The sequence below is a fragment of the Podarcis raffonei genome, chromosome 1 (genome assembly GCF_027172205.1).
Source record: "Podarcis raffonei isolate rPodRaf1 chromosome 1, rPodRaf1.pri, whole genome shotgun sequence".
NCBI classification, from domain to species: Eukaryota; Metazoa; Chordata; class Lepidosauria; order Squamata; family Lacertidae; genus Podarcis; species Podarcis raffonei.
Window position 1 is genome coordinate 110,710,396 of NC_070602.1, and position 23,326 is coordinate 110,733,721.

At 42.1% G+C, this 23,326-nt stretch overlaps 1 protein-coding gene across 3 annotated transcripts; it reads right to left on the reverse strand.

Moving 5' to 3' along the window:
- Positions 1–1,345: 1,345 nt before the first annotated feature.
- FASTKD1 (FAST kinase domains 1) lies at positions 1,346–22,714 on the reverse strand. Of its 3 annotated transcripts, none has more exons than XM_053409102.1 (15): positions 22,281–22,714; positions 20,548–21,055; positions 19,237–19,305; positions 16,012–16,137; positions 15,023–15,421; positions 13,723–13,833; positions 11,074–11,205; positions 9,137–9,623; positions 8,198–8,312; positions 7,033–7,161; positions 6,148–6,279; positions 5,467–5,580; positions 3,826–3,967; positions 2,624–2,738; positions 1,346–1,514 (listed from the first exon to the last, which is right to left on the reverse strand). In XM_053409102.1, the coding sequence occupies exons 2-15, from the start codon at positions 20,880–20,882 to the stop codon at positions 1,425–1,427; spliced, it is 2,496 nt and encodes an 831-aa protein (XP_053265077.1). In that variant the 5' UTR covers positions 20,883–21,055; positions 22,281–22,714; the 3' UTR covers positions 1,346–1,424. The 3 variants fall into 3 exon arrangements, with proteins under 3 accessions (XP_053265077.1, XP_053265092.1, XP_053265086.1); XM_053409117.1 differs by having other exon boundaries at positions 22,277–22,714; XM_053409111.1 differs by lacking the exon at positions 22,281–22,714 and adding an exon at positions 21,969–22,259.
- Between the last annotated feature and the right edge of the window lie 612 nt (positions 22,715–23,326).

The window sequence follows — 23,326 nt, forward strand, 5'->3', positions numbered from 1 at the left end:
ATTGCCCCAATCTTCCAGGCTGTCTTGGATTGTTATACATTTCAAAACTATTTTCACATAAAATGGGCTTGGAGCTTCTGCACCAATCACAGCAGAGCACTTTACCATACCTCGCCTTCCTCCGCTGCCTGAGGATTGGAAGATCCTCTGGCACACTACAGCATATGGATCAAGGAGCTGAAATAGGAAGGGACAATTTCTAAAAAAATATATCAGGGAACTCCCCTCTCCTGCATAAGCAGAAATTTCCTCTGCCTGGTATTCATTTAACTGTATAGCCAATTCCTGTGCTTGCATTCTGAGAATCAGATTATGGAAGTCACCTCCATTTTTTAAAGATCAGCTTGGCTTCCCCTTAAAATATGGGGGTGATATTTGCTGAGTTGTGGAGTTCTGCAGGTTTAAAGCATGGGCCAGCCCTGAAATAGGAGGGGGACACCATGAAATAAATGCCAACTATTTGGAGGAGTGGTTTGCCTCTCTGCAACAGACAAGCAACCTGTGGTTGTCACTCACAATGCCTGGCAGGCTCAAGCGCTTGTGCTATTGTTGCATGTCTCCTGTTCTTTCAACGGCTGCGGCAGCAGCAGACCCGAAGGGAGATTCATACTGGGAAGGAAACATTACTGCAATTCACCAGCTCTTAGCAGAGGAAGATAGTTTTTAAATAGCAACATGACACATTTACTAGCTGGAACCAATTCAAAAATCAGAGTGTGGTAGCTTTCTTGTTCACCAGGCTAGTAGTAGCTCTGTAGAAGGAAGCAGCAGGTATAAAGGTATCATAAACTGAGGGGAACAGGCAAGTGTGGTTTACTTTCACTTACTTTGACCTAAAGCGAAATTTCAAGGTGCAGAGACACATTCCATCCTAATGACTTCCATTAGGCTTTTTGTTCCATTGTCTTTTATTGCCCATTTGTATGCATATGAGAAACACAAATGTGTCTGAGCTAAGATTCTGAGAGAAACACAAATGTGTCTGAGCTAAGATTCTGAGAGGTCAGTGTATGTATGATTGATAATTTCCTATGGGTAGAAGAGGCAGCTCTTTGTGCCTCAAGGGGAGCAGCTCTGGAAGTTCTCCAACCCTCCGGGGGGGGGGTTCAGAAAGGAGGGTTACAGATGGGGAAACGCATTCTCATCTGCATTGGAAGAATTATCCAGCCATTTCAAAGAGATCTAGCGGTGCATCAAAATCCAGGTCCAAATGTAAATCCAGAGGCACTTCTCCATAGGCAGCAGGTGTGTGAACCTGCTTCTGCATGTGGGTCACCCTTGTGGAACTAGAGCCTAGTGTGCGTTGTGATGATTTCAGTTTTAAAAAGGGATTTCAGTAAAGCCACATCAGGCTGAAAATATTTAATGTTCCATAGTCCATATAAAATAACTTCATGATTGCGTGTCTTCTTCACGTGATTGTTTCAAACCTTTTCATATATTTTATTCTTTAGATACTCCATCCATGCCCCCTTTGATGACAGCTCCATGGAATTCCATTCAAAATGAGGGATCTGAAATAAAATAAAGTTTACTGTAGAAATATAGCAAGGGAAACCTAGCAAGATACTTGTTTTTAACAAGAATCTCTGTTGGCATAGTTACACAGCTGCTTCTAGATCTGGTTGTAAACTGATTTGGAGGGGAACATGATAAGTGAAAACATGTTCAGACATAACACTAGTCAGTTTCCTGTTACAGAGCACTTGGTCACCTAAGTTTAGGAAACTGGACAGTATTCCATCTGCATCGAGGCTAGATCATGGGTAGGCAAACTAAGGCCCTGGGGGCTGGATCCAGCCCAGTCACCTTCAAAATCCAGCCCGCGGACGGTCCGGGAATCAGCGTGTTTTTACATGAGTAGAATGCGTCCTTTTATTTAAAATGCATCTCTGGGTTAGTTGTGGGGCACAGGAATTTGTTCATTCCCCCCCCCCCAAAATAGTCTGCCCTCCCACAAGGTCTGAGGGACAGTGGACTGGCTTCCTGCTGAAAACATTTGCTGACCCCTCCCCTAGGCAGCTTAGCCAAAGAGCAAGGATAATATGAATTGTTGTAGAACAACATATGGAGGTCCACAGGTTGTGAGATGAACTTAATAACACATCTTCCAACTGTGTAATTCTTTTCAATGTTTTTTAAAACTCAATGTAAGTTCTCTACCTTTTATTCAACTGTGTAAGTTTAAATAACCTCTCTTACTTTCCTCAAACCAAAGGCCATCTTTTTGCTGAAGCCTCTGGAATAACTTTCAAGCTCTAAGTCCCACTCTAAATCCAAACATGAGCAACTGGGGGGGAAATGGCGTCTTCTTCCTCTTTTTATTCCTGCCTCTGTTTCCATCTTTTCCCCTTTGCTGTCTCCCCCGCCCCACCCCCTGGTCTGTTTTTAGATTGTAAGACCATTTGGGAAGTGGTGGTGGTGGTAATAATAATAATATTCAGCTGAGAACAACTTGAAAGAACAGAAAGCAACTTTCAATGGGTCTACCCTGAGTAAAAGTTAGCAGAGCACAGCCCTGAATATTTATGATAAAAAGCTTTCAGATTAAGAATATTGACATATTGTCAGATAACTCTGTAATTATGTGCAATATTGATACAAAATATAGAGGACAACATACCTGAACAACGTGGTATCCTAGAATCTCCAAATGTCGCTTTTTCATAGCTGTTTCTCCTTTCAGGTGATTCAAGTTCTTACAAAAGGCTTTTGAATCCAGAAAATCCACTGCAATTCTGAATACAATACAATCATATGTGCATGATTATAGGTTCAACAATCTGAAAACACAATCTACTCAGAATCTAAAGTGAGCCATTTAGATAATAGGGGCAGAAAACTCCTGAAACTGTATGTATGTCTCACCTCAGAAGTGAAAAGAGGCAAGGGAAAGTGCAGAGTTTTATCATATTAAAACATGTATTGCAATGTTAAACTGCAAATGCATCAGTCTCTTCTGAGCAAGGGGCCTCTGAAGGCTGATGCCTCCAGTTTCCCTGCCAAGGAGAACTTTCCCAGTTTCTTTCAGTAGAGGGAGACAACCTATGTTTATTCTTTTGCACACTTATAATACCTCACTCCACTGAAATGGAAAGGTTAACCCTGAACAAGAGATATCTGTCACATCTCAATGTGCATCAGTCTCTGCAAATATGTGGCATATGTCCAGAACAACAATAAAATCTAACAAGGTTTCTTCAGAGCAAATAAAGTTCAAGGAATACTGAAACGGACGCTCTTTAACAACACAGTCAGCTAGAAATTAACTTTCCATTGAGCAAGTAACTAAAGCAAATATAGGTTGCCCTATCAATAACGAAGCGAGTTTCTACATTAGGAATGGTGTAGACTTAATGAAGGTGTCTATCCGGAATAAACTGCAGTAAATTAATGGAGGAAATGAAATATCCTTCTAAACGCCCTTTTTTATTTCAACTCAGCTTGCCTTGGTCCAAGAACCCTAAGGGCCTTCTAATAAAGCTTAGTGCATTTCACAATGTAGCATTTTATTCCAAGTCAAAAATATTAACGGCTGAAGAGCACACGCAGATGCGAAGATATGCTTCCCAGTTTAAATGGCAGCAGAAGTTGGCGCTCAGGTTCAGGCCAAAGTAAGGAGCAACTGACTTTAAATGCTGTTATTTTAAATGTTGTTGTTAGCGACTAAAGTTGTAAGTGCAACTTGCCTCTCACTTACTCTTTAGGAGCAAGTGGAGTCAGATACGTACAATGGGACAGATCAGCCTTCCCTGAATTTGTACGTGGCATGAAACAGTATGAAAGAAGATGGACCATAGAAGCACACAGAAAATATGTAACCACCTCTGAGCTCCCGGCGGCAGCCCTTTCCTTCCCAACAACAGGCCATCTTGCTCCCAGTGCATTCCCTTCAAGTCAGCCATGACAACGATCTGTTCGGTATGCGGAAGAGGCTTCTTGTTTTTATCAAGAATACACTCAAAGTCTGAAATAAAAATTATCATCTCAGGACTTGTCACAATAGGAAGTTAATGTTTACAGTGAGGCATGACTCCTCCACCAATGCAATATTGCAAACCACAATGTTACTCAAGCACTACTACTGTATATTCAGACACATGTATATACTTAAGAGCTGTATACTTAAGAGCAGACTCTTAAGTAAAGCATGAAACAGCTTACATGGGGCTCCAGTGATCTAGGCTCATACTTTGCTTCAACAATACTTTAGCTCCCAGAGCACTCACTCACTATTTAAGGTTAGGATAATAGTTACACAGGCCACCACTTACAAGAAAAGAAAAGAAAACCTATAAGCAAAACTTCTCTGTTACACACAGGCTGACTATTTACTGCTTATGTCACTCCAGTCCCATTGATTTCAGTAGTACAACTTTTCACACCAAGATCCTGAGCACAATTACTTGGAAGGACGTGCTACTGATTTCAATTAAATATGCTCCTCACTGGGGCTTATTATCCAAAAGATGCAAAGCCTCACCCAACCGCATTTTTATCCATGGCCCATAAGTTTCCACAAGTTTCATGCAAATGCAGTAGCTATTTTAAAGGGAAAGTTAGGGAGTAGCCTAGTTGTGAGGAATTCTGCTTTTTGGGGGCGAGGAATCAGGGGAGGAATTTTCACGGCTGCACTCAAAAGGCTGAGTTAAAATACAATTTAAATTTTAAAACAACATGAAATGCTACAGAAGTGGGTGGGGAGCACAGTTGTCAAGACCCTCATACTACCTCATTGCATCCAGCAACTGCAAGAGCCTGGCCACTGTATCCCGTACATTGGTAACCCAGAGGCTGGATTAATGCAATGCGCTCTATATAGCTGTATTGTGTGGTTTTAAGTAGAATTGTTGTAAACTGCTGTTTTGTTTTTTGAATAGCTTATAAATAAAAGTATATAAGTACTACTACTACTACTACAGTGGTACCTCTGGTTACATAATTCATTACGGAGGTCTGTTCTTAACCTGAAACTGTTCTTAACCTGAAGCACCAATTTAGCTAATGGGGCCTCCCGCTGCCGCCACTGCGTGATTTCTGTTCTCATCCTGAAGCAAAGTTCTTAACCCGAGGTACTATTTCTGGGTTAGCAGAGTCTGTAACCTGAAGTGTATGTAACCCGAAGCGTATGTAACCCGAGGTACCACTGTAATAATAATTTTATCATTTATACCCCACTCATCTGGCTGGGTTGCCCCAGCACAAGAACTGGCCCTGATGGTGTTTGAGGCATCCGTCTTTGGTATCCCTGCATCAAACCACTCGCACGGGCCCTCCTTTGGGCCTGTGAATCAGGACAGGCCTTCAATAAGGAAAAATAAATAACACTGCATTCAGATAACTATAGATTGTCTGGAAAGCCTGTGGGATAGCCAGGACTTGCTTCTGTACATTTGAGAAATGTTTTGAGAGAGTTTCCCATGAAACGCTGAACCACAGAGAATTTCCCATGAATTAAACACCCACCGATTCCGTAGTAGTATGGGGTGAGAACAGACACCTTGGCAAAGTGGCTTCCTCCCAAAATTTCTCCCAACAGTCCGTGAATCTGCTGTTGCAACGTGCTAAGACTACCACTGCCTGTGGGTGAAAACAAAAACAAAGCATAAAAACCAGATCAGAAGCAAAGGGAAGACAGAACAAAATATCATGAATCACTTTACAAGAATGACGCGTTACGTTATCAGAAGGTGGAATCCAGGTGATGCTCCTTGAGCTTTTGCTCCAGTAGAGGCATCTGCTAAAGGAAGAAGGGAGGCGATCTTTGCCAATTCGTCCCCCCACCCAATGCCATCTCCCAACTCATCCTGGAGATTCCCCAACCCTCCAGAGCAGATTTTCAGGGGGTGCTATGGGCTTCAGTGGGGAGAGGGAATGGGGGGGGATCACCTCCTGCATTCTTCCGTTAGCAGATACGTTATGCAAGGGTACCAAATGGATATTACCCTGAGACTGTCAGCATCTTTTCTGTTTTTTTAAAAGAACTTCATATAGCACTTCAAAGCAGGCTGACATGGACATAACTGAAGTTTAAGCCATTTCTGAAATGTTCCAAGTTTTAATAAATATGACTCTGTAAAGGTGTTTTTCTTTTAATGGACTGAGGCACCCATAATGCAACCGTCATTTAAAAGGTTAAATATTCACCTTTTCGCTGTAGTTGCTGACAGTAGCGCTCATGAAACCACGGAATTTGAAGCTCTGGGCACTCTAAACAGACTGCTCGGTTCAGTTCCATCAGCCGTAAGCGGACCCTCCGGTTTAAGGAACCCGGTAGCGCTGTTTTTTTAAAAAAATGGAGGGGAAAAACGAACACTATTTACACCACTGTACGCCTGACAGCACTTCTGTAAGTACAAAAGCAAGCAGCACTTCAGACAAAGGGCATGGCCGCAGAAGCAAATCAGAAGTCTCTTAAACTGCAATCCAACCCCCCCCACTGTACACTGGGCTGCGGGAGCACTGGACTGAACAGAGGCATCTCTCTGCTTGCTTCTGCTGGCTCAGCCAGCCTCCTGTCAGGATGCAAGTAACCTCATTTATAATCACAACTGAAAATCTTTATTCCTTCAAGCTGGATGGAAAGAGAAGACATTTAAAACACAGTTTAGCCTGAATCAGATTTTACTTCCTTCCCATGATGGTGTTGGGGAGTAGTATGCAAGAGGAAGAAATACTAAGTAGGTTGATATTTCTAAGGCAGAGTATGTATCTGAAGCAAAGAATCATCGTGCTTTGCCCATTTTTACATGTGGGGGATATGGTCACACCCGCATATCCCATTAAACAATATTCTAGGCAAGCCTCAGGCTCAACTATGGTTTGTTGTTTCTGAACTGGCAAACTGTGGTTTGTTGAAAATAACCTAACTCAAACATAGGAATATTATTCCAAGGTAGATTATTGGAAACCACGAAGACAGCAGTATCAAAAAATGCAGTTGGCTTTTCCTGTTCTGAGCAAAAGAAAACACATACACACAATCTCTTACAAAATGCAAGAGTCTTGTTAAAATTTGTAATTATTTCTTACTTTCAAGCTGGGCATCTAGTTTGGCCAGAAATTCGATGTTAAATATAGCCTTTATTACATTCTCTGGAAAATACTCAGCAACGGCCAAAGCAAAACCAAGCAGCACAAGGAGATGCGGTTCAAAACTACCTGTATAAAACAAATATATTAGTGTATCCTTTAACTGACAGTATCTCTGAAGAAGTGGAGAAACAGATGGGAAACTAGAACTCTCCACACCCATACAATCACACAGAGCCCCTTCCTTGCCACAGGAATTTATCATGGGTGGGGATAAAAGTGCATCCCTGTTCCTTGCTCAACAGGTATACCTAACACACAAGTGACACATGAACAAGGCTAAAATGTTGAGTGTTTTTACATACATTTGCTTATTTATTCTGCTTCTGGAAACTGACGTTCAGATTTTATAATGGTCCAGAGGAACAGAAGGAGCAGGGATATAGAGATTGGGAACAGGGCGGGTGGAAAACAGTGGGGAATCATCACAGAAGGAAGAATGTGATGGCAAATGTCACAGTCCTAAAAACGACCCAATTAACTGTACACTGATAGAGCTTATTTTCATGTTATTGGCCTTGACGTTAATTTGGACAGAATAATAGATCCCTTGCCCACATCCTCTCCAGCATGGTTTATGTAAGAAAATCACTGCTAGTACTCCCACACTTGTATTCACCCAGTCCTTGCCTGCCAGCCCCTTCTCCATACATTGCCGTGCCTAAGGCTGTGCAACTGGGTCTTCCCACATTGCGAGTGGCACATTTGCAGCAGCAGCTTCATAAGCGCCCTTTACAGGAAATAACCAAATGAAACTTTGTCTTAAAATCTGTGGGGGATTTTTTTGTATCAGCAAGCACAAATCGTTTAAAATGTGCTCCTGTTTAGCGCTGTGCTCATTTTGAAAGATGGGGAAAGGAAGAGCTGCCACTTCACTGCTCACCAGTTTAAATTCATTCTACCTACCGATGTTTAGAATAGTTAGCACAACGTCGTTGTCGTCCCGTCCCCCCCGTCCCCCCAAAAAACAACAAAAGGTTCTGAATTATATCAGTTTTCTTTGATTCAAAAAGAGATTTTATTTGGCCTTGTGCACTCATCACACTGCCAATTGGCACCTTGGGGAAAATGTCACCCGGCTACCATTCCTCTCTGATGAACTTACCCAAGCAAGAGCTCAAGTGCTGAAGGCAAGCCTCAAAAAACTCTTCACTCTGGGGAGGATCGTAATTTAGAGTAGCAAAGGGACGGAGAAAAGAGTAAATCTCAGAACTGTAAACCTAGAGAAGAAAGCAAGGGGGTGGGGGAGAAAAGGACAGTCAGCATTTACCACGTATGTCTGCCAGATTTTAATAATTCCTCCAGTATACCTGAAGGAGCATCTCCACCCCCTTCATTCAGCCCGGACACTGAGGTCCAGCTCCGAGGGCCTTCTGGTGGCTCCCTCACTGCGAGAAGCCAAGTTACAGGGAACCAGGCAGAGGGCCTTCTCGGTAGTGGCACCCGCCCTGTGGAACGCCCTCCCATCAGATGTCAAGGAAATATACAACTACTTGACTTTGAGAAGACATCTGAAGGCAGCCCTCTTTAGGGAAGTTTTTAATGTTTGATGTTGCACCATGTTTTTAATATTCTGTTGGGAGCTGCCCAGAGGAACCCAGCCAGATGGGCGGGGTATTATTATTATTATTGTTGTTATTCAAAAAGCAACAAAAGTTAAGGAGGTGGTCTGCAAACATCATTGAGTTCCTTCTCCACACATCAGTGGGGCTTTGTTGAGCCGACAGCCGATTCCTCCATTGTATGCAACTTCACAGACGCACACGGGGATTTGGAATATAAGACGCGTGTAAATGGGGATATGCTTTCTATAAAATGGGTCCTCGTCTTCAGTCTCTCCCTAATGTGAGCAAGTTATACATGTTCCCGGGGTAGCAATCAAATCACTCAGCGTAGTGTGCAATGCAGACTGCAATGTGGGGGGGGGGGCACGACCCAGCTGTGATAAACTATGTCCAAATAAGAATACACACAAAACGTAACACTGCATGCTGTTTGTACTATCACTTTCAAGGGAGATGAAATGATCATGTGTCGTTAGTACCTTATCTATATGCTGAACGGTAACGGCAGCTATTCTATCAAGCAATGGAATGCAGAGATAGGAAGTTCTGGCAAAAAAAGATGACAACTCTGGCACATTTGTCCATGTAATCTGGTCCGCCAAGCGCTGAAGAGCAACCATGGTTTCCTCAAGGAGCATTTCTTCAAACCAGTCTCCAGATATGTATTTCAACTCGTCTAACAGAAGATCTAGATCATTGGCTTTCTGAAGTCTCTCAAGTGCACAATTCTTGACTTTTTGCAAAAGTTTTCCGTACTGCACCGTGGGGCTTTGCTGATAGGGCTGATCACGTCGAATCCATTTCATAACAGCTGTGGCGAAGGAACTCAAATCACTCAGGCTGCACTGAGGCATTACAGCCTCCATTCGAGTGACTATGACTTCATCCATGTAGGAGTTAGGAAGCAAGGAAAGAACACGGATGAGCATGGAAATATCCGTCGGTACGACATTAGTGTGTAAACAGCTGGAATGCAAAACAGAGAGATACACATCTGTCAGTGATGAAGAGTGAAAATCGGCGGGCCACAAATATTTTTTGGTGCATTTTACACCCAGGTCAATTGCATATTTGCTTGAAAAGAAATCCGACTGATCAGGAGCGAGCAGCGGGTATGGGAGGCAGCGGCATCGTTGTGGCTTACCAGAAGGAAGATGTGGAGCAGTGTGGCCAGCTCCTGCTGGTTTGGCCAGCACCAAACTCCCTTCCACCTCATCCCCAACCCTGGCAAGCTACAGTGACACCAGTGCTGGGAGGCGACGCCCCCCCCCAGCTGCTCTTGCCACCGATATCATTGCAAGCTACTTAAATCCCTAGGCCTACATGCTGAAAATGTGAAAATAGGAACAAATACAGCAAACTGGGTCAGGCTGAGCTTATTCCTCGATGTACCGTATTTTTTGCACCGTAACACTCACTTTTTTCCTCCTAGAAAGTAAGGGGAAATGTCTGTGCGTGTTATGGAGCGAATGCCTGCGGGTGGCGGGGGGGGGGAATCTGCTGCAGTCATGAGCAGAGGATCCATGGTTCCCCTTCCTTCCCTCCTCCATGGTTACAAAGCATGGATCCACATGGATCCTCAGGATTTTTGCATTGGGCTACTCCAAACTCACTGTCAGATCACATGTCTGTGGCCACAGCATGAACCACAAAAATCATATATCCACTATTTCATTTAGAATATTTTTTTTCTTGTTTTCCTCCTCTAAAAACTACGTGCGTGTTATGGTCTGGTGCGTGTTATACAGCGAAAAATACGGTAATTCACTTATAATTCCTTAGCAAGAAATTGTATCCACTGTATCAAATATTAAAAGGGTATGAAAATTAGGGAAGTACCCTGATCAAAGACATTTTCAATTGATTAATTTATCAATTAAATGGACATTTGCACAAAAATGTTATTTCTAAAGCCAGTAGTGTGCTTCATTTAGAAGCGAGATATTCTTCCAATGTGCAAGAGGAAGAATGCCTTCTTAAGATGATCACTGCAAACTGCAATTTTGATAAGTACAGTGGTACCTCAGGTTACATACGCTTCAGGTTAGACTCCGCTAACCCAGAAATAGTACCTTGGGTTAAGAACTTTGCTTCAGGATGAGAACAGAAATCGTGCTCTGGCGGTGCGGCAGCAGCAGGAGGCCCCATTAGCTAATGTGGTGCTTCAGGTTAAGAACAGTTTCAGGTTAAGAACAGACCTCCGGAACAAATTAAGTTCTTAACCCGAGGTACCACTGTACTTCCTGGTCCATGGGGTCACGAAGAGTCGGACACGACTAAATGACTAAACAACAACAACAACAACAACAACACTTCCTTGAATTCTGCTAAGGAAGAAGGGAAGGATTCAAATGTAACAAATTAATAAAGAAAGCGATCATCAGAATATATTTGCTGATAAAATGTGCTTTCTTACCTGGTGAGCAATCTCTGTAATTTGGAATAAATCTCAGGATTGGAGCAATGAAATAGGAGGAGGGCGTAGGCCAATTTGGCCAATTCTACTGGTTTGTAGAGATCCATATGTTTGTAAAGCAGAGACACAATCCTGAAAACCAAAAGCAGATGAGGCTAAATATCAGGGTGAAATTAAAATCCTTTCAAATAACAGTGAAGATGTATTTTACAAACTGCCCTGGCCCTGAGATGAACACACATTAAATTACAAGACGGATCATAAATCTATTTTGAATGGAGTATCTGTAACATCGGCACAACAGCAAAAGCAGGCTGCTTGGGATCTGTCAATGCTTTCTGATAACGATGTCCTGCATTTCATGTGCTGTTATGTCAGGGGTCACCACCATGATGTCGGTGAGTGCCATTGTGCCTGGGAATACCTCTTTGAAGTGCCCACGAAAAGACATGGTAAATGTCCCTTCAAAAATCCACAATGCATGATAGAATGTTTACTCTTCCTGCTCTGCTTCTGTCCGCAGTGGCTCAGCTTCTTTTACAATGAGCTCACGCCCTTAAAAATGCCCACATTTCACTAGATCCCAGAATTGTACATTTTATATTATGCCATATCCTCCATGGCAGCTATTTTGCAGCTGGTACCCTGTGGCACTCCCTCAGATTCCAGAAGTGACCATCCCTTTGCCCTGAAAGGCTGGCAATCACTGGGTTATATCCAGAAACCTGAACAAAGTTGGGATACGCATACACTGCTGCAAATAGATATATTGTCTTATTCCAGCAATAAAAATGGTATAATCTGAAAATCAGTTTCATATTGGCCTTGCCTTCACTGGCAGAAATCTGGACTCCTGTCCTTGATTAAAGAACATAGTTAATAAAAAGATGATTGGATCCAATGGATGTTTCTTTGATACAGTAGAGGCTAATATTAATGGAAATGGGGAAGCAATTTGTATTTATCCCCCTTTCTCCTGCAGCCCCTTGCAACCTGAAATGTCTGCTCTGGAGGCAGAGGATTTGACCAAAACAAGTCAAACACCCCTGTCGTTTACCTAAGTGCCAGCTGAATCCCAGAGCCTTCTGTGAATGGAAGGAGTCAAGCTGGGTATACCATAGCATTCTATAAACTAAATTAACTTTTTCAGAGACGAAGGGAAGAAAGTGTTACCCGCTTTCCAAGACAGTGGACCCTATCCAACACACACAAACAACATATGAGTGAAAAACACCTCTACTCATATACTGTATGGCAGGAGGAAGAAAAATGCCATCCACTTGGAGGCCCTCATACTTTAAGGGAGTCTAAAAGTTTATGCTGGTCTTGATCCTGGTCACTGTATTTGCAGCAATTTCAGAGCACCATACAGAGAAAGGAAAAACACCAAGTAGATGCAGGGAATTTTTTTTCTCTCTGCTCTTTAATTTTTACCCCAAGCCACCCTAACAGGGAAACAAGATGGGATGTTAAATGCCTTCCTATATTTAATATGCATGCTTAAAACTGTAAATAGCTGCTGTGAGAGGGATCTGAAATTAGGAACGCAACAGGTGGGTGGGATTTAAGCATTTTTTCTCCTGCTGCCATTCTGATGAAAACCTCTTCTCTAAAGCTGCTTATTTGCATTGTAAGAAAACCTCCTATTGGCACTATGGGATTCTTTCTGGCCATGCAAAAAGCAGCTTCAGGGGAGAGGTTTTCCTTTTAAAAGCAGGTACATTAAGCGTAGGGACGCGGGTGGCGCTGTGGGTAAAAGCCTCAGCGCCTAGGGCTTGCCGATCGAAAGGTCGGCGATTCGAATCCCCGCGGCGGGGTGCGCTCCCGCTGCTCGGTCCCAGCGCCGGCCAACCTAGCAGTTCGAAAGCACCCCCGGGTGCAAGTAGATAAATAGGGACCGCTTACCAGCGGGAAGGTAAACGGCGTTTCCGTGTGCGGCTCTGGCTCGCCAGAGCAGCGATGTCACGCTGGCCACGTGACCCGGAAGTGTCTCCGGACAGCGCTGGCCCCCGGCCTCTTGAGTGAGATGGGCGCACAAGCCCAGAGTCTGTCAAGACTGGCCCGTACGGGCAGGGGTACCTTTACCTTTTTACATTAAGCGTAAAGATGCATTTAATGTTGTGCCTAGTTTGGCCTCAGGCACAAAGTGGGACAAAATAACTTTGCTGCTTTTGTTCACCAGCTTCATTGAGGTAAGTGTGCATGCACACGAAAGCTCATACCAAGAACTAACTTAGTTGGTCTTTAAGGTGCTACTGGAAGGAAAAAAATTTTTTGTTTTAACACCCATTGTGTCAGGACATGTCGTGTGCACATTCCAGCATACATTTCCACAAAAAACTCTTAAGTCAAATGAGCTTAATGTCAACCAAACAGTGATGAGTTACACCATAATCCTAGGCACGCTTACCTGGATGCAAGTTCTGCTAAAATCAATGGGACTTGCTTCCAATAGATGTGTTTAGGACTGTGGTGTAAGGTAAGTCAACGGCATATCATATAGTGCAAGCATATTCAGCGTTCTGTATCAGTCATTCTTAAACTAAACAGAAGTTAAAGATTTTTCACTTGCTGCATTCTGAACAGTCAGAAAAGGAAGTTATAGAAATTGAGAACATTTTGAGTCGCCATTTTGTACTGAAGGTTTACTTTTGAATCAGTTGTGGATGTCTGATTTCTGTTTCTTGCATAGTGTCCGCCACTGCCAATGTTTGCTGATGGTCAAATTCATCTGCCACTAGTAGAGCATTTTCAGTTAACCTAAAAATAAACATACAAAATATTACATATTCCAGCAGTTTAAGAGGTCACAGAGTTGTGTATATCACTCTTATTTCAAAAAGGGAAAGAGGCGTGCTTGGGGAAATGGAAACAGACTCCACAAAGTGAAGCTTTTAATGTATCTTAAAGAAAGAAAGATAACCTTAAAACACACACACCTCCAGTAAACGTTTAGGATTACAGGTTCCCCAGAAGGGAGCATTTTAACTTAGGGTCACATTGAAGGAGTAACATCTTCAGGAGCAGGAGAATGGTGTGGTTCCTTTACTGATAACTATACAGCTACACATACAGCATGTTTCCTAAGTCCCAGATTCAGTAATGTGCTCTTCCACCATCACAAGGGCTGCATATGAGACAATGCAGGAAAAGCATGTGGCTGATCCAAGGCAAATAAATAATACACTTTTGGTTCTGGATTGATGAAGGGTGAAATTTGGAACCTTAGCTTCTGTTCTTTCTGTAGGGAACAGTGACCTCAGGCCCCTCATCTCTTGTGCCATTGTGAGCAAAGAAAAACGGCAACACAAACCACATGATTTTGTACGGAAATACTTTTGGAACAAGCAATTATTGTTGGCTGTTGGTATCAACAAATGCATATTGAGATGAAAGAGCAGTCCAAATATTGCAACAAAATGCCAAAACTGTTCAAATGGACCAAGAGAATAGAGAGTGCTATTGGTGGTACCCATGGAACTTCAAATTTCTGAAGACATTTTCAGGGTAACAGAAACTCTGTGCACAGCTCTTTGGATTTGAGCCTGTGACTAATTCTGCAATCTCCATTACTCCTGAGGAAGGAGTTAAGTGTGCTCAACAAGGCCGTTGTTGTGTCGCCTTTCCTCAGCACAACGTGAGAATTTGTCACAGATGGAGTGAAAAAGAAGACAATGGCAAGGTGTGTGCATGCATATATGCAACCTGAAATCTATTTTGTCAATTTGGGTCAACAATAGTAACAAAGCAAGTCCACAGGAAGGTGTTTCACCATTAATAGCATAAGCCGAGCACAACTCCATTGCATTTGTAGTTTCCCTTTGTTGAACTGCAGCCTATTCTGCCTCAGATAGCAATGGTCTTCAGATAAAGCATGGAAAAATTCACTTCCTTTTCTAAGGAAAAATGTATTCACATGCACACCCAGTAAGCCAGAAGTGAAACTTACCGTTCTCTGACCTCTGGTCCTGCCATGGGTGCAAGGGTAACAAACAGTCGAGGGAAGCTTGAAGAATTATTGTAGTCATCCATTGCTTCCATCAGTTTCTGTTTAGCAACTAATTTTAACTCAACGTTGCTGAATTGTAAAGCCTGGTAAAGTCCAAGGATGATAACCACACGGTCAACACCTAGCTCGTTCGCATTCTGAAGAAAAACTTTGTTACACTTGTCCAGCAATGGTCGATGTGGTAGTCTGACATTCCGGAGAAACTGTACAAATCGTCTGGCATTATTCAAGGGGGCAGATTCCGAGGTTTCCAGAAGAAACTCTGCCTTCTGTATTAACCGATCTCTAAAATGCTGCGAGATAACACCAGATATGCTGACCATCAAAATTGACAAGACCCTAAAAACATTCCAAAAAAAGTATGCAGTGATTGAACAAACCCAACAATATTTAAAAGGACATTACATTAAAAATGGAAAGGACTCGAGGAGGGTGGGTAAGGTTTTGAGGCAGAATGAAACTGGGTATCTTTTTTTTGAAACTATTTGAAAGTGGCAAAAATTAAAGGAAAAAGCATTTTGCCTTCAAGGCAAAGCTGTTCTTGAGTCTTTTCTTAATGCTATGCAGACTGGAGTGTTTTCAAGCAAAATAACGGAAATATTTCCATATCAGAAGGGCAGATCTTTCTCTGCCAATGAAGAGAGATCTGCAATATCATAGGGTCCCTGCAATGCCCTCCTAGGGACTGTAGGATTGCAGTGGAAGAGGATTTAAATCCACCGGCACAAAAAACAGTAAAAATGATATCCACAAGGAACCTACCCACATATGGGGTGTCCTATCAGTTGCACCTTCATTAGAATTGTGTTCAGCTAACTTAAACAACAAGAGAGGCCTAAACAGGTACGCTACAGTAGTGCTGTATATGCATGAGAACGGTAACAAAAATACTCTCAATTCTTCCGAGGCATTTATTAAATTAAGATTACCTTCCATCTTGTATGGAATCCAAGTTCCTATTCACAATATCAGCTATATCACCAGTGAGAGGACTAAAGTACATTTGTTGGTCATGTAGGCACATTGCAAATTTAGATAGTAGAGGCATGCTGAGTCTGTGAGGATATAAAAGGAAAATCCTGCTTTACAAAAGCTTTAAAACATTTACCTATATACAAAATTTAAGAGATTCTTGAAGAGGAGTTCACTGCTTACTTACATTATTGATTTAAAAATAACAAACAAACCTGCAACTGTCCCTTGGTAACAAATTATAATAGCTTTACATCCTGCAGTCATCAGTCATCCTAGATTACTACTTCAAGTACCTTGTAAAACAGATTTTAACATTTCTGGACTGGTTTTCTTTTTACTGTTTACTGCTGGTTTTATTAAGTGTGGTTTGTTGTATGTTATTTTACCTTGTAAGCTGCCTTGAGAGGGCTGATGCCCTTTGTGAAGGGAAGGGGGGTATTTACTTGCTTACTCTATAATAACAAAACCCAACTTCCACTCCAATGGTTCTGCTAAAACCAGGCCACCAGCGCTAGATTTAGAGCAGTTCCCCTGCCAAGCCAAGTATGTGCATCACTATCATCATCTTCCCTATATTTATATAGGTACCTACTGAAAAGATGCATATAAAAGCAATTATACCAAAAGTAATTATTGTGGAAATAAGAATGGGGTGGAGGCAATTCCCCCCCCTCGTTGAGGACACCATATTACCAAAGTCCACTCATGATACTAGGAGGGAGGGGGGCAAGGTTTTAAAGCTATTTTTAAAGGAAATTTGCAATGGGCTGACATACTCCTGGGTTTTCCTGGAGAATTATAAACAATTTTCAAAAATTCAGCCGGGACGCCATTTTCGATGGACGTATGGCAGCTCTACCTTACACTGCAATCAGTTACCCTATTAAAATGCTATAGCCAAATTGACCTTTTATATTCCCCACCCCCATTAAGCCTCATCAGTACGTTAGCTGAGGACTCTGCTAGAAGTGTTTGTTTTTTCCAAACCTTCACTGATCTATTGAAGCAAAGGTTTGTCTCACTGTACTATCATGGAAATAATATTTCTGGTACTCCTACCAGTCATCCCAAAACAAATCTCCCCCGCCAAAACTCTGGCCTAAGCCACATGATTCAGCTATCCCCCAGCAAGTCTTTGGCCATTCTCAGATCTAACTTCTTCCCTAATCCTGGCATTGTCTTCTGGTGGAACTGGCCACCAACCACAACTCTGACCAAGGGCTTGTTTACAGTTCCACTTGTCCCATTGCTTTCCCCTGGGGAAACCTGAACTGGAACAAATGTCAATTGGTTTCTCTGTTGTTCCTCTTCAGTGGTAAACAGCAGGTTTCCCAGCAGCGGGTCAAGCAAAAAAACCTCTTGGACCCATGCTTTCTAGACAAGCAGAAGTGTTTCCTACCTAACTCAACTAAGTACTGCTGACCAGCACCCAGTAGTATTATATACACTTCTTCTGGCCCTTCCAGTCTAGCCCCAGCCAATCACACCATCTAACTGAAAATTCTGAATCTGTACCCACCAATCAAATTTGGCATACTGAGAATTCTAACTCAAGAGCTGTCCATTAAGGCTCCACACGACAGTTAGACTGACTTTCATTGGACCATACAGAAACATGTAAATAACCAGCCGCAGCCCCCTCTGGCAAGTGGTAAATACCATTTCTAGACTGGTAGCCTTCAACCATTTCAGAATGGGGGTCATCTTTAACCCAACATGAATTTGGGGATCAGCTTCTTATTTTTATTTAGCATATATTTGAAGTACAGTGGTAGTACTGCTGTTGTGACCACCTTAGGTCAGGTACAACTTAGCAGTTTTACTTAAATGAGCATCAGAACTGGAGGCAGGGGAGAGGACAGGGAGGGCTCTAGGGTGCAGACCAGACATAAGAGGAAAAAAGCAACATGTATCCCAAAGTGAGCTTGTGACTGACCACAGCACTGAACATTTTTTTTAATAAGATATTTATTGAAACTTTCCACTTTAATACATTAAAAAATCAAAAAAGAAAAAAAAGTTAAAAACACATAAAGTTTACAATCCTTATTTTTCTATAACATATTTCCCTGACCTCCCCACACCTTCCCTTCTTATATTCCAATTCAAGTTGTTAATTCAACAAGTTCTTATCCCCAATTTTTGACCTTTTTCTATTTAGTTCATTTTTTAAAAAGCCAATTTTACCTTATAAACATCAATATTTATATATCAATACTCATTCTTAAAACCTCTTTTTAAAGTCGACCCAAATTCCCTTCCACGACTTCCCCAATTTTAATACGAATAGCAAAACAGAGTAAAAGCAAAAACAGATTGTAATTATGCACCCTTTGGATCCCCAAACTCCACCCCCCCCTTTCCCGGTTTCAATCCCCAACAAATGTCCATCAGTCTTAATCTACTATCAGCCTGGAGATCTCACGTCCGAGGCTCTTAATTCTCTCTCAATTCCTCTCTGCCGGTTTTTTTGATAGTCCTTAATATTAAACACAGCACTGAACCTTAAAGTTTTCCAAATCCCTTGAACTTCCTGCCTATATACATAAGGCCCCCCCCACTGTACTACTTTAAATCCCTGCTGAAATCTTCATGTCACCAAGCCCACTGAGTCACATAATTTAACATACAGCATATACCTGCTTTTTAAATTTTGCTGATTTTGTGATTTAAAAAAAAAAATAGTTTTATGTATATCGCTCACAAAGCTTAGATATTAGCCCAGATTCTTGAGTTTATTGTTCTGGTACACTTTAACTTCCTCAGGGAAGGGCGGACTGGAGCAGAGGTTATTTTCTCCCATAAATCTTTATAGATTCTTCTATAAACTGGTTTAAAACCAAGTCTTCCACTGCTTTCATTTAGGAATCTTAACAGTGCAATCTTATACTGAAATAAATCCCACTGAGGTTAGTTAGCCTTACTGCCAGTTACATAGCTATCAAATTTAAGCCTAAACTCACCTTTCAAAATCTATCCAGGAGTGTTACATTCTTAAATCTGTAGCTGCCTTTATTGGTACAATGGTCCTCAGTGCACTACTTCAGCTTTGAAGAGAGAAAGGGGCCTACCATACTTTTAATTAATTAAGCTTGTCAGTACTAACCTTGTTATGGTTTTTATAAGCATGAGCTCTCAAGCTTTCAATTTATAGGATTTTAATTTTAATGTGTACTTGCCCATTTAATCTTCTCCAGCATTCCATGACGAGCTCTTCAACCAGCGAATCATGGGCCTCAATTCCAAACCTTCACAAGGACCAAAAGACAAGTCAAATGCTCTGCATAGATATTTTAACAGAGATTGGGGGGTGGGAGAACCTGAGCAGTTTTAAATGTATTACAGATAGCTGGTTGCTAGAGTTTTGTACTTACCGAACACTTTCCCTGCGCGTTCTAGAAAGCCTCTTACAACTAAGAACAGATCAGTGCTTGGAACTGTGCAGCTAGGATGCCAACTCTCTTTCCCCTTTAAACCCCACATTTTCTTCAAGGCCTTTTACTTAACCACTTAAATCCCTGGGCCAGGTTCAGCTTCCTAGTTCCACTAGTAGGAGCCAGTTCAAGGGCTGCCACTGGCGCAATGGGGTTCCCCCCCTCGCCTCCCACTGCTCCCCCAAATTGGCACTGTGGGGATTGGGAGAACCCACAAACAGCATGCAAGTGGTAGAAGAGTGGAGGTTGTTACACCAGGCAGGCAAAAAGGCTTGCGCCAATGGAATATTTTAAGGAGAGGCTGAATTTCCTGTAACCAACCGTAAATATGCATAACTGCATTTGCTCACATTCAGCCCTTAACACTTGGCTCTCCTTCTTCTCCATTGCTCTGCCTGCTTGGGACAGAAAGTCAGCCACTGCTGGAACTTTGTATTTTGCTTTTCAAACTTTTTGGACTCTAACTCCTATCAGCCCCAGCCTGCATTGGCCAATGACCATGGGTGATGAAAGCTGTGGTCCAACAACATCTGGAGGGCTACAGATTCCCCATCCCTGCAGTAACCAATAGTGAGAACCCTCTTGTAGTTGTGGTCACCTCCGCAATGATTGTCTAGTTTCCCTTTGAACTGCTTAACGTCAGGACATTAATGGGAGAAAATATTGGCAGCCAAGCTACCTTTGCTTTGGCTTGATTGTGCCTGTAACTGTCAGTCCCTATACCGCCTTTTACACCCAACGTTTGCTACGTGAGAGTAATCTCATACATTTTTATGGAGGTCAGACACAGGTATGGTGACTCATTAGATCATATTGTTTAGATAGATATAGATAGATGATAGATAGATAGATAGATAGATAGATAGATAGATAGATATAGATGACAGAGAAATATGAGCAAATTTTAAACGGGCATTGTACCAGTGAGCTGTGCTTTTGCAGCAACCAGGATGCTTCAGTTTAAGCATATATTTTTTTTAAAACACAAATACTTTTTTAAACCCAGATTAATAAACTTACCCGCATTACATTTCAGCATCATACTATATGGCTTACCTGAGTAAATTATACAGAATATCCACTAATGCTTCATTATCCATTTGTTCAATCTTGTTTTCTGCTAAAATGCGAAGTATAAGAAACTGGGAGTGATTTTTTACATAATCAGTAAGCCTCAGAGGCTCAGGCTTCTTCTTTTGAAACCCCCAAAGTATATTAATTGCCCTTCCCACGTGTTTTTCAGAAAGTTTGGTTTTGTTCTTTCCAACAACGTCAAACACTTGATCTTCATTTATGCAGTTATTTAGCTGGCTTAACAAGGGATCACTACTCCAAGTCTGACACTGGCGACATCTCAGTGCAAATAAATAAAAACGTCTTACAGACAGCATATTTGTGATTTTTATGTTTTTTGAAACATGTCCAGAATGAGGCTACTCTTCTTCACTTCCAATCAGATGCAAACCACAAGCGAGTAGCAAGGTGAAGCATTTAGATATATAATTTTGCTTTTCCCTTATTCTTTGTAGTTATTGTTGAAGAAGCAGAAATAATTATGAAGAACCTGCAAAAGCAGCAGTTTAAAATAATTAGTCTTGCAAATAAGTTATTAAACCACAAAATTTGATTGTTCTGTCTGCCTGTGCATGCCTGTATCAATATTGTAGCCTATCAATAGTCCAAACAAACAATATTTGGCAATCAAACTTCACTCAAAATCATAGTTTAGTGTTACATGATGAGTTGAAGTGAGCTTCAGGTTCAATATTCCTCCCTGTAGAGGAATTTGGAAGCTCTCACTTCCATTTTCGATTCAGCTTCCATTTTTTATTTTGCTGCTCACCGGGAAAAGTGAACTCAAATAAAGTGTAGATCAACAATGGTTTGTTGAAACTTGCCGACTTCAAAGCACAGGTTTTATGAAGTTAGCTTGTTTCAACAAACCATACTTGAGAAATCTGTCCATATAGCACTAAGCTGTAATATAGCAATATGCATGAATCAAGCCACTGGAGTTGCCCCCCCCCCAATCAAGTAAATAAATAGAAATACTTAACTGACCAATTACCTCCCAGATAACTTGGTTCTGCCTCCCCCGGGATAAGTGGATTTCCTGAATCAGCAGAGGGCTGAACTAGATCACATTTAAGTTTCCACCCAACTCTAGGATTATATGAATATGTATTCCCACTGGTGTTCTGAGATGATAATGATATTGTACTTCCTTCCTGATTTCAAGATGGATCTGACCCAAAACCTTTCCAAGAAATCCAAACTCACTAGATTGTCTATTTTTTATTTTTAAAAACAATGTGTCTTGACATCCACTCATTTTCATACAGAATAGTGAAGCTCCTTCTCAATTATTATTTTTTTAAAAACCCAACACAAAACCCCCTCTGTAGAAGCCACGTGAGAGTAAGTCCACCCCTGTACACATAAATCTAGTATAACCTCTAACGTATCGACATTATCACCTTTCTCCAGCTGTGAAGGTAACAGTTTGAACCCCCGTGAACCGCCTGGATCCTTGTGTCCCTTGCGCTGCTTAGGAAGTATAAGCCCATCTCTTTCAACAGAAGCATGTCGCACGCAGGAAAAGGGAGACTTCCTACAGATCACACGACCATGCTGCCTATTGCAAAGCAGGCTCCTCCTAGAATCCACATGGCGGGAGATCACCACCTCTGCTCCAGCAGCAAATATCCCCGCATAGAGAGACAACTGGCTAACAATGAAATAAATGTCTATAACTCCGTCCACACCGGCCGCAAAAAATACACACTTACCAGCCGCTCCGCAGCTTCTGTCCTATATACAACAATCGGGTCTGAGTCTTGGTTGAAGACTCTGCTACTACATTTCCCAGCATGCTCCACCGACAGCCTCCTTGCCTGTCGGGAGTTGTAGTCTTTCCACTATGCAACATTGCTTGTGGAGAATCTAGGCTACAACTATTTGGTGGGGTTAAGAAGTGTGACGGCAAGCTGCTTTAAAAAGTGCACTCCCAGGACGACTCCTACCAGCCTTAAGCTGATTTATTAGACTTCGCCTCTCCCTAGGGATCTGCGAATTTATTTTTAGCCAAGGGTTATTGATAATACATGCAAGATCACAACCAGTCTTTCTCAACCTTGGGTCCCCAGATGTTTTTGGCCTACAACTCCCATCATCCCTGACCACTGGTCCTGTAAGCTAGGGATCATGGGAGTTGTAGGCCAAAAAACATCTGGGGACCCAAGGTTGAGAAATCCCAACTTTGGGGCCCCCAGATGTTGACTACAACCCCCATCATCGCCAGCCACTATGGTCAGTGAGTTGTAGCCCGACATCTGGAGACCCAGGGTTGGGAAGGGATGCAACCAGACCCTTTTGTTTCATTTTCTAACCCAGTACAAATTAAAGTCCGCGCTATGTTGGAGAAAATTACAGTAAGACACTTCCAGGCAATAGCTATTCCTGGGGAAATATATGTCACTAGTGATTTCCTCCCCTCTTTTTTTGGACAGTAGGAAACCCTAAGAAAGGTTAAACGCAGCAAAATTGCACGTTTAACACAAAAGTAGACTCCCTCCCAGAAGGTGTAGCCTTGCAGCCTGAACCCCTCGACAATATTTAGAACCATTTCCCCTCCTTCAGTTTGCGGTGTGGGAAGTTGATGCTCCCCTCTCCCGACGTGGGTCGGCCTGACCTTCCTGCAAGTTTACTTTTTTTTTAAGAACATTTAATAAATAATAATAAATACCAATATGTATGTATGCCAAATACAACGTGCCCCTACCAATGTGTGCGGCATGCGTTTGTCTACCACCCCTAAGCGCTCCATGGATCGCAA